The 12,214-nt window shown below is 46.2% G+C and overlaps 1 protein-coding gene across 4 annotated transcripts in view; it reads right to left on the reverse strand.

Annotated features, from left to right (window-relative positions):
* Nucleotides 1-12,214, reverse strand: part of LOC147621920 (sphingosine kinase 1-like) — a 90,826-nt gene that overhangs the window by 27,208 nt on the left and 51,404 nt on the right. For all 4 annotated transcript variants that reach the window (XM_086822934.1, XM_086822936.1, XM_086822933.1 and 1 more), the window contains exons 3-7: nt 8,892-8,992; nt 4,656-4,728; nt 4,372-4,458; nt 4,090-4,167; nt 3,904-3,974 (exon numbers count right to left, since the gene is read on the reverse strand). In XM_086822934.1, coding sequence (XP_086679060.1) covers nt 3,904-3,974; nt 4,090-4,167; nt 4,372-4,458; nt 4,656-4,728; nt 8,892-8,992 — 410 coding nt within the window. The remainder of the gene's footprint in view (nt 1-3,903; nt 3,975-4,089; nt 4,168-4,371; nt 4,459-4,655; nt 4,729-8,891; nt 8,993-12,214) is intronic.

Below are 12,214 nucleotides of genomic sequence, written 5' to 3' on the forward strand. Positions count from 1 at the left end.
TTTGCTAAACCTTAGAGCCAGAGATTCTTAGTATGAGGACGAGTGAGAAATAAAGAAACCGGAAGCTCATCTTCTCTTGGGCATTCACCCCTGGGGAGTGCCATCAGAGCCTTCCCAAGCTCCTCTGTGTCAGCAGGAAAGTCCGGAGAGCAAGGGGGACCACCTCTCCTGTGTGCCGCATGTGCATCCAGCATCTGAGAGGATAAGGGAGCACCCATGGTAGGTTCCGGAACAAATTCATGGCAATGGCTCGCACCTTGGGGGGGGGGGGGGGGGGAGGGTTAAAAAGGGGGGGGATCCGCAATTATGGATCCATCCTCGCCTCACAACCTACGCATACCATCCCTCCGCCTGCGTGGGCCTGAAATCTCAAAGAAACATGGGACTTATCGGAGAGTACAACATGCAATTTAGCTTCTCAGAGGAGCAGATAATGTCAGTTGGGCAAGTGCCAAAGGTCCAGATCAGCATGCCACAATAGCTTCCTTGACTAATTTGTGGCTGAGATCCTGAGACCTGCTGAGGTTAGTCTTTAAAATTTCTGTCTTCCTGTTCAGGGAGAACATGAGCTCATGGGCAGTGCGTCTGTTGATTGCGTAGTAGTAAACGCAGAGGCATCATGCAGAGAACTTTACTGTGTCAAAGCTCCAAATATTATCTTCTCTTTGCCAGATTGCATTTCCTAAGAAGGTTACAGTTGATTTCTTTGATGGTAGCACTCAACTTTGACCAGGGTTTGACTAACGTCTGACCAAGGGTTTTCGGCTTGATAGACATTGATTCTTGACAGATTCTAGGTTTGAAGACGAGGTTTGTGTTTTGAATTGAAAGATAAGGTTACATCGGTCAAAGCAGAAAGGTACAAGTCTTTGCAATCCTATGCAGGACTGCACCAGTTATGTAGCAGTGAAAAAAGACAAATAATCACTGGCAGTTGGTCTGAACTCTGAAGTGGTGGGTGTATGGTGCAGTACTCATTATATTTCTTTTATCCAAGGCCCATTTTTCCCCACAAAGATTGTCTTTTCCTTTCCACGTCTTTGCCAAATAGAAGAAAAGCTGGAGGCTTACCTTTATCACTCGTCCTCATACCAAGAATCTCTGGCTCTAAGGATTAGTAAAAAGTCCTCCCACGCAGCTCACTATGATGAGTATATACTTGCTTTTCTTTCTCTTTTTTTTATTTGTATGCTGCTCAACCCTAAAGGAGGCACTATTTGGCAAATAGCAGCAAAGCTGGAGGAGTTCTATACTACTGCCTCCCTATTTGGGACAGTCCTCGGACATAATGACCCTGCCATCTCTGTAGACAGCCCACTTGCCCGCACTAAGGGCCTCATGAACCGTCACCATCGCCTCACACCGGTGTGCACACCAATGCGCCACCTGTGCTCGGGTGAGATCATCCCCCATGTACACCCGTGTGCCCTTCAAGGCAGCCCGCCTGTCTAAGAAGGCATGTCTGCTAGTGGAATAAGGGAATCTCATGATGAGGGGCCGCTCCCATGTCGTATCCTTCCCTGCCCTCCATGTATGTGCAAAGGGGGGGGGGGGGGGGGGTCCTGTCCACTTCTATCACCCAGAAAAGCATCATGGCATCTACCTTGAAGGAAGCCCGCACACTGGCACCTAGAGGGCCCTATTCTTCCTGCATTTCTCCTCCTCAAGAATCTCATGTATGATGCTCTATGGGGGTTTGTTATTCTTAACCACCTCCACCCAATCTTTCTTGGTGGTCTCCAGTTCTTCCCGCGGGCCGCAAGTTACTTGGAGGTAACCAATTTTTGTATGTTGCAAATCTAGACTTAACTTCCCACTTAATTTATAGGAAAATGACCTTGTGCTCCGAAGGCTTGTCAATGAGGTAATTAATGTCTTTAATGCATGGAAATGGAACATTCAACATGTAGCCAAGCCCTTTAAGCATTTGCTAGCACTTAGGAGGTTTTTTGCAGATATACAGGCTTCTTGGTGTTTATGCTTATATGATGGCTGTCCCATGAAGTATCTTCACCAGGACCTGGTGAGTGAGTGGATTGATGCTGCCAACCTCATGAAGAGTGTAACATGGGTGCTTGCAGAAGCTTGTTTATGAATTGATTGATTGCAATTAGCCCCTAATTATAGACTTAAACCCGTGAACAAACTGCTTTTTCTTCATGCTCAACACAAAATAGAGAGAGATGACCTAATCTACCATGTATACTAACATGAAGTATATACAATGTTGAATAGAGATACTTAATGGTAGCACTGCTCACGAGCTCTCAATGATGACTGATTGATCAATGAAAGGATATGACTAAGGCCTCAACTCCTATTTATAGTGTCTAACATTAGTTGAGTTGGCCACCAACTCTACCAACCCTAAATAACAATATCCAACAAAGCGTGTTCACATGATAACCCAATACTATGTCCACACTTGGTTGCTCATTGGTGGGCACGCCTGGACAATAATATTACAATGCAGCCCTCACAAACACATGAATCTGGCCATATACTCAACCTCCGAGCTAGCTAATGGGTAGAGGCATGTCCACGTCACACTCAGGACAATGTGCACATGATGAGCCCTCCTACTTAACTTGGAGCACGGGTGCAAATGATACTCTGCTTCTCCAACCTCGTACGGATCTTCTGGCAACTCGCTCTCTACTCCACACACCAGCCGAACTCCAATAGCATGGCTACTCGACCTATTGTCTCCAATGATGTCTCTGCCACCACTGCCTCCTCGAGAACTGCAGACACCTGGAACTACCACCTCCGCCTCAGGATGCTTAGCTAGCATGGTAGACACCACGGTGGAATTGGTCATCTCATCCTCCTCCTCAATGGAGAAAAGTCTAAAATTCACTTGATGACTCCTCTTGGACTAGAATGGACACTAGGATGGGTTGCCCTCCATCTATTAGGATCACCTCCAAGTCTGGTAGTGTCTGCTCCTTGGGCTCACCCTCCAGAATCTGCAACTTTCTAGGGGACTCTGTCACAAATACCACTTCCTCTCTTGAAAGCTTTTCGGCATCCTCGAACACTCCCTCCTGTTGAGCTTGATCTATGGATGAATATACCACTGTATGTGCTGCCTTGCTTGCTTGGATCTCTTGTCAACAAGCTGCCAAGTCGCATGTGCAGATCTAGATGGACCTTGTGTGCAGGCCCATGTTGCCATAAGAGTGAACGATATCACTCCATATATAATGCCCCAAATTAGTTGAGATCTCCCTATATTCTAGGATGAGGATTGTCCTTTCCATTTTTTGGTTTATAGCCATGATTTTGTACTATTTCACTCAAAGAAGTTTCTTTCTTGGGAAAAAAGATATAAGCTCTTTCTTTTTAATTTCTGTTTAGGGGCACGGTTGCTTGGGCCACTAAGGCCAAGGTTGTCATTGCTTATGAGGAGGAAGGTGGAGGGCTAGCCCTTCATGTCTCGTCCTTTCCATTTTTCGGCTTATAGCCGTGATTTAGTACTATTTAACTCAAAGAAGTTTCTTTATTGGGAAAAAAAATATAAGCTCTTTCTTTTTAATTTGTGTTTACGAATCAAATACATTCAAGATACAAAGAACCCAAAATGATGAACCACCTAGAGAAGCTTTGGTATACATATTTGTGTTTCGGTTGCTTGGGCCACTGAGGCCAAGGTTGTCATGGCTTATGAGGAGGAAGGTGGAGGGCTAGCCCTTCAGGTCTCCTCCTTTCCATTTTTCGGCTTATAGCCGTGATTTTGTACTACTTCACTCAAAGAAGTTTCTCTTTCTTGGGAAAAAAAAATATAAGCTCTTTCTTTTTAATTTGTGTTTAGGAATCAATGCTTCAAATGCATTCAAGACACAAAGAACCCAAAACGATGAACCACCTAGAGAAGTTTTGGTATACATATTTCGAACTCACATAAATGTCATTACGCAGATTGCCCAAACTCCGTAGCTTTTCAGATTCGATATCAACATCCGCTACAATACCTGTGATATAACATCTTTGTTGAAGGATATGTGATGCATGACCAAATTAAACCCTGTTTGAATGGTTATACGAGCACCTAGCCTGCAAAGCAACGATATACAGCAAAGTACCAACCCCATGTGAGCAAAAGAACACTGTGGAAGCGAGCCTGCCCTTGCACGACAGTTGCAACATCTAACCCTTGCTTGCAGCCTATGCCATCCACAAAGTTTGCAAGATGATTATGGCAAAGAAAAAACAAGTTATTGGCTACTAACAACAAATAAATGAGCTTGAAGAAACTGTCATCCCAGATTCTTATCAAAAGACAACCTTAGAAGCCTTTGAACATGAAAGATTAGGCCTTAAACAGAGATACCATTTACACAATCAAAAAAGAGATTCGAGTAAAGCTACCTCGAATGATTGCAAATGTAGCATTTGCTACATTACAAGGCTCGTGGCCATGATTCAGCACGGACTTTGCCATTCCATTTCCTGTGCCTAGATATTCCAAAGCCCATGGCATCAGGCAAAAAATCAAAGCATACCATTGAGAAGCCTGGATTACGCAATCAAAATCGCGCCTCTATCGTCATCTAGTGGGCAAGATTGTGAGCAAAAAAAGCTTCCCTCACAGTGAGTATGTACCTGACGTCCAATATTTCAAAAAAGAAACAAGACAAAGAAAGAGCTTTTACCAGCTGGTATGATCCCTAAAGGCATCTTTATTGCACTTTCCCAATCCTCCCTTTCCAAAAGACCATTCAAAACCTACCAGGCAGTAAATCCAAAACAAAAGCAGTACAATTAGGACAAGCATGCATTTCATGAACCTTGGGCTTGAATGTATCATAATAAGAAGGAAAGAACTTAGCATCCACGGCAAGACACCTTGATTGTCAGAGGAGCTAGATCTCCCAAGTTCAAAAAAATATTTTAAAAATCACCCCAACCCCAGCAACCTTGGCGAGGCACCACTCAATCCAGCGCTTTACAGACCTAGTAAATACTGCCACTGCCTCTCCGGGCCCATCTCAGCCCTTCCTCCTGAGACCCCAAGGAAACTCCCCTCCCTGCCGGGACCATGAAGCATCATGTGGATCCCTATCCATGTATATTCTCTTACAGCAACATGGTGGCTTTCCTCCATATCTGCATGGTCCTCCAGCACTCCCCAACACTAATTACGACGTAGGGGCCAACATCTTTTCTTTCCCCTTGAGCATGGCACCAAGTCGAGGGTACCATTCAGGATCAGACCCATGTTCTTCTCATGCTTCCTCAAAGAGCTCCGCATCACAAATACAATCTTCCTCTAGGAGCACCATCTCATCGCAAATTGCAAACAGCAATGCCAAAGATCCTCTTGCGGCCCACACACACTTTCTAGTCCCCTGCTACTCTCACGAACCATGGTAGGGTCCACATTTCCATTAGCAGCCAGTTTCTACCCCAAGTGGCCAACTCGGGCTTCCTTATTTTTGGGCATGCTGCAGTGGATGATTGTCATGTGGGGGGGAGCCGCCTTGGCCTCCTCAACATCTATGCCCCTAACCAAGCATAGGAACAGATAAGCTTCTAGATACAGGTGAGACAAGGGCTCCCCTAGGCCAATGCTTGGTGTACGAGAGGAGAATTCAACATGATAAGAGTCCCACAAGGATCATTAAGGCAGCATGGACTCCACCATCTCGCGACAAGAGTGTGCAACTTGAGAGAAATCGATCTTCTTCATAAGGGTATAGGACTCCTGAAACCTACAGTTCACCTACACCCCCCATAGCCTTTTTTTTTTTGAATTTGACCGCCCAGACACAGATCCCAATATAACGAGTCTAGATTGGTTCTAGGTGGAAATGGCAAGCGTTTCGAATGCATCCTAAATGCTCTTCTCTCCTCATTTTTAATCCTCCTCCTTTTTTTCATGGGAAAAAGATCCTTTTATTAGTTACCGAGAAAAACTGTCATCTCTCGCTAGAACCTAGTGTCTAGCAACCTGTAGGAAGAGCTGGAATTGACACTACAGAAATACTAAGGTGAAAGACTTGAAGGGCTAGTCCCCCACCTTCCTCCTCGTATGGCATGATGATCGTGGCCCTAGTGGCCCAAGCACCTATGCCCCAGGTAACAATATGGGTGGGGGCCCATAGCATAGTGAAAATGCATAGGATCTGTTGCCAAACCTGTTGTACCTTCAGGCAATCCCAAAGACTGACGTTGAGACTCCTGGGGGTGGCCACATCTCTGACATAATCCTGGTCTACCCCCAATGGCCAACCAAGTGCCAAGTGCCAACTACCAAGCTCCGATGTGCCCAGCTGCCACAAGAAAAGAGTGATTTTCCACGGTCGAAAACTATCCCACAACCAATTCCAAAAAGCTGAGAGAAAGTGCTGCGGGAGGCCTTGGGACTGCTAATGTCCTACTGCTAGTGGAGTGTCCTCCACCCCTAACATTTGAATCCTATGGCCCAGCCGTGTAGTGTAAGCAAAAAAGGGGTGCTAGGCATCTCAAGATCCTACCATGTCCACTCTCCCGAGTCCCATTGGAGACCCGTGAGAGGCCAGCCCTCCCAAAACAATAACCGCCAGAGTCTCTCTCTAGCCACCTTGGCCAGTGGAGGATTGATGCGCCACTCATGTGAATGAAAACAATCACCCTCACCCTGTGCAAGGTGCGTCCTTGAAGTCCTCTAAGGGAGTCTCTACTCTCTCCAATCTGCCATGAAGCCTAATAGAAAAGGTGAGTAAGGGGGAGCTCTCATCCGTGCCATGAATTGCCTAGGGTATATTGTGCCTAGTGAACACTCCCAGCCACTGCAAGGGAGGAGGGTCCGGTAATGGGGCTAGCCATGTTGGTGCGATCGAGGAGTCGATGTCGAGGCTAAGTCTGTCTCTACCCCAAATCTCACTAAGGACTCTCTCTTGGGCCTTAGGGGGAAGCTGCTTGAGAGTAAGCCAGCCTACAAGTGACCTAGCGGGGCCCATGCTCAAAGCTCCCCACGATACGTGCAGGCGAGCCTCGGGCATGTGACCACTAGGGCGGACCACGGAGTTGCAGATCATCATAGGCTATCGCAACCGCTCCTCGAAGGCTCTTTGAGGATTGATTTGCTTCCAATCTTTTGCGTGCTTGGGATCATCTTAGGCTGGCCCTTCAACAATCATTTCCAACAATCCTTTGTGATGTGCTCGGTGGAGACACACTTGAAACATTGACCTGCCAGTTGCTTGGCTCATAACTTCTCCTAAGAAAATCGCATCCAGGACACTCCCCCACTAGAAATGTTGTTATCCTCCATGGCCTTAGCTGTGCCTTTAGGAATCTCCTCGCCCTTTTGCTACCAAACTTTCTGATGAGTCCCAGGCTTGCAACTCTCTTGTGTCTCAAGGGTTGTACCAAGCCATACCACATCTAAAAGATCACAATGCCGATGTGCACGAACATCTACATGCAAGGATGGTTTATAACCATCCACCAAACTCTCAAAGCTCTTGTGTCAGACGACACTATGGTTAGTGAGTTGTGAGTCGGATCTGAATCAACTAAATCAGCTAGGTCAACTATTCGGGTTGGTGGTCAGCAGGGGAGAACTGATAGGATCAGTGAAGTACTAAAGCAAGGAGTTTGATGTTTGCTGATACTGGAGGATTTTTTTGGAGCTTGGAACACAGTTTGGAAGCTCAGCGGACATATATCTGACTCGAATCAACAGCGAGCATCTGATTCAGATTACAGTTAAAATCTGATTAGTTGAGTGTCAGTTGGGAGCTGTTTTGGTCAGCTGGGTGTCATCCCTTTACATTTTCTTCTTGTGTGCCTGCTGGTGGTGTTATAGAGGGCATCACCGAGCAACCTCACAACGTATACATATGCCCTAAGGTGCTTGTCAGCCAGTAAATAATGTGGTCGGCTTGTCTTAATGCCCACGACCAGCATTAAATGCTGCATGTTACACACAAGTGGGTTGTCGGATGCCTGCCTGACCTGATGTGCACCTGTACCTGTATCTGACCTGCCCAGGGCCTGCCCAACTGCCCTCCAAGCCGTGTGCCTGCAGCATGCTGCCCAACCACCACGTGGCACCACTACAGATGAGGTGTGTCACAATGTCACACTCTCTCTTTGGCTCGCTCGCTCTATCTCACAACCTGACCCACTGAGTTCTCGATCACCAGGAAGGTAGGTGTGGGGGTGTTCTACATTCTTGATCACGAGGGAAGGAATAGAGCTTCTACATTCTCCATCACAAGGGAGGAAGGTGGAAGTTCTTTGTACGAGGGAGGGTGTGCATGCTGGAAACGCCGGGAGGGAGGAGGCAGCACGTCCGCAAGGATAAAATGGGAGAACTTTGTAATGGTACATTGACTTACTTAATGTACTATATGAGTTCTTTTGTGATTCTGTGCTTATTAAGATAAGCACGAGGAGACGTCACAAGCATCACCTATGGTACTCTCATGGTAGGGCCATTAGTTAGCCTTAGGATTTAGCAGAGGAACCAACCTGAGTTGCGTGTCCTAAATTACATAGGAACAATAGAGGCTATGAGTCGGAGGCAAACACGTCTACCTATAAATAGAATCCCTCTCTCCCCATTACACATATTTTGGAGCACCCAAGCGAGGGAGAGAAGCCCATTTGCTAAGCCTGAGGAGACAAAAAGATCACACTATGCTCCAAATTTTTAAGCCCCTAATATTAAGAGATCACAAGGAGCACCTGGCTTTGTACTTGATATTCAAAACAACCAAGCATGCATAAGCACATTCTATACATCAAATTGAACAGACAATTCATATTGGTTGAATATTGTCCATAACATCACGTTGGAGTATACAAAAATCTTTACATCGAAGCAAAAAATGCATGAATTATGTTACAAAGAGAAGGCCACTTTAGAGTCAGTAAGAGTCTCAACAGAAGATACACACCTCCACTAGCACACCATCTCCACTGACACAAACAATACCATCATACTGAGAAAGATCCATGGACTTTGCCAAATCTTTGGCATGGCGCTGGAATCGAGTCTCTGTCATGACAACACAGCCATCAATTTGAATTAGGTTTGCGATTATCAACTCATTGGAAAACAACAAATGTGATAAGAGTAACATGAAGGAGTAACACGAATTGGGAAAAAGGAGGGAGGGAGTTACACAGAAAAGAAAGAAAGACGTTATCAACATCTTGAGGGTCTATAACACCAAAAAGCTAGCACATGTGATCTATGAGTAAACTGGATGAGAAAGAAAGAAAGTTTTTTTAATGTCTACAAAAGACCCAAAGGTCTATGAGACCAAAAGTAAAACATGTGATGTGTGGGTAACTGTATGCCAACAAAACATGAAAGGAAGAAAACTAGCTACCCAAAGAAGAGATCCCACATACTACATGAGAGAGAGAAAGATAAATTAACGTCTTCAAAAATCCTAGAGGGACAAGACCGAAAAGGTAGTACAATGTATCCATGATAAGGTAAATACATGGAAACGCAAAAAACTATACAAAACTAGCTACATAAGGTAAAGAATCCATGTGATGCTACATGATGACAAAGTGTGATCATAAACTGATACCATCCTCCTCCAGAATAGAACACAAAGCAGCCATAGCATCTCCCCTCTGTGAAGGGAACTTGCCATGTCATTGAAGGATATCCAGGATTTGCAGTTGCCGGGTGGAGGGATAAGGCCTCTCAGGTCTGGGGGGTTCGCCTCTCGGAAGGGATCGAGCACACTCACTAGTGACATCCCATGTACGTGGAGCCAAAGGATCCACGTCTGTGTAGGTCATCATGGACCTGGCTGGTCATGTTGCTACTCCTGTCAGGGCCACTACAGCTTGTGGCTGTGACAAAGAAATATGTGATGTAGTTCTGGAAGGCGAGCCTTACTGGCTCTGTCTCTTGGAGTGTTGCCTAAGCAATACCTCTATGTGACGACAAAGCTCCAGTAAATACATGCTTAAACATCTCTGGTCTTCATACTGCATGACCCGTGAGAGGGGGCCAAATACGTCCCAGAAGAGAGAATGAAATCTCCCTCACGGATGTCAAAGTAGGGTGGGCATATGAACAAATAGTGCTCCTCGTCCTCCACCTAACCAATGGTGCATACTTCGCATATACGTGCATCTCATGGGATGCCCTCAGCTCTGCCAGACTCAACCCTAAGACGATAAGAAGATACCCTCACCTAGTAATCACTATCTGCAGAACCCTGGGCCCTCAATGAACCCATCGTCAGAAAGTCTCAAAACTGCTTACGTTTTGTAGAGAGCATTGATGGGAACAGCCATGTTCGATTCATGTAGAGCCCTAGCAAGTCTGACCGAATGAGATGGTTGATCTCTCGACGTGAGAAATCCAAAAAATGGAAAATCCAAGCTGTACTCGAAGGGAGGAAGGTGGTCCATTTGGAGGTAGTGCCCATCAAACCAAGCGGCACATGGGATTGTGTTAGTAGAGTGTGGAGCGGCCACTTTGGTCATAGATGCCCTCTATGATTCATATTCATCACGTATACACACTTGACAGTGAGCATCTCCTGAGATTGACCCTTTAGTCATCGATGCAGCTGCATCGGGATGGACATGGCAAATCTTGGTACTCTCAGGTAGTGATGGCTTACTCTTGATCATAACATGAGACCATCATCACCTGGAGTCTCTCTATGCTCTTTTAGGTTGCCTCACAGATCAGGCCCCCAAAAGGTGGCCCCATACATCGCCGCTCTACTCAGGAGTGCTAGGTGGCACTGCCATGTGCCAGACAACCACTGGCTGAGGCTGGCACACCGGTACAGCAAGCATAGTAACAAAAAACTCCTTTTTTTTTGTGAGAAAAAGAGACTACTAGTTTAAAAAAGGCAGCCCGAGGGCTAGATGTGCATGCTCAGCACCCTCTCAAAGGGGAAAAAGAGGTGTTTCCCTCCATGGCTGGCCACTCTCAGAGGAAACTACCTCATGCAAGGGAAGGGGGGGAGGCCCAACTGGCAGCCTATAAATTATAATGCCAAGTAATCTTGCCGACCCGACCAGTGAGAAAGGGACCTATGCGCCATGCACAAAGGAAGGCCTCTCGCCTTCTACACATGCGATCCGACCCACCCTGCAGCTTCCCCCACTGACTGAGGAGGGTATGACTGATGTCCGTCCAAAGGAGTGGATGGACTCAGCTAGAGGGGTGAGCACCCTAGATGGCCTTGCTGCAATGGGCCCACCGAATATGCCATGCAGCTGTGCTGCTCATTATCTCCTATCTCACGCTGGTGCATAGAGACCAAGGCTATGCCGAACTTTCAGGGGTGGGAACTGTATCAATCCTCCAGTGGGAGAGCCAGAGGGCTTACCCACCTGCTGTCTCCTTGTAGAAAAGTGAGGGGCCAGCCTCAATCACCCAGGCTATGCCCCCCATGTGGTAGTGCGCAGTGTGAATCACACTGACGTGTATAGGCAAAGAATACCCTGCGCCACACGTCAGGTAGTCATGTACATCTTCTGTATTCAATGTATTATATGGTACAAAAAGATGATGCATGTACATCTTCTGAGGCCTTTGGCCTTACCAAAAGGTTGACTTTAGACCTTCTACTGACTGCCCATGACATGATGCCAAAGGGGGATTAGATGATATGTACAAATGAGAGCTTGGCTATTTATAGAGAGAAGAGGAAATTTCATAATCTAGTCAGTTTTGCCTTTTCAACCCACAAGACTTTGTCCAAAAAGTCATCTTTTGTGTCCAAATTGTGCCCAAAATCCGCCACCGAGCAGCTGTAACTTCTACCTCACCCGAGTTTCTCCTTGGCGCTACAGATCTAGGGGCCCTCCTCACCCCCTCGCCGATGTTGGACATCCTTTATGGACCCCTACCACCCATCGATGGATAGCTCCCTCTCCACACTCACCCCCCCCTGTATCCTCTACACCCACTTTGTATCCATAGGGTGATCTTCCACGATGAGGATGACGATGATCATCCATACATATCTACATTTACCTAGGGATTAGTGCTAGTTCTTTTTGGTATGTTGTCTTTTTTTTCCATGATGAGATTCCATGGACACATTGTACATCTTTTGTCTAACATACCCATTGGGTCTTTTGCAAGACGTCAAAATATCTTCTTCCATGAATTCATCATGACAACACTACAAGCAATCCCATGATGTCAATGTCTCACTCACCCAAACATCGTCTACAGGTAGTATTTACAAAGGCATGATTGCCTCTTTGCTTTAAGTTCACCATT

This window comes from Cibotium barometz, chromosome 29 (genome assembly GCF_041138505.1).
Source record: "Cibotium barometz isolate CiBa-2024 chromosome 29, ASM4113850v1, whole genome shotgun sequence".
NCBI lineage: Eukaryota > Viridiplantae > Streptophyta > Polypodiopsida > Cyatheales > Cibotiaceae > Cibotium > Cibotium barometz.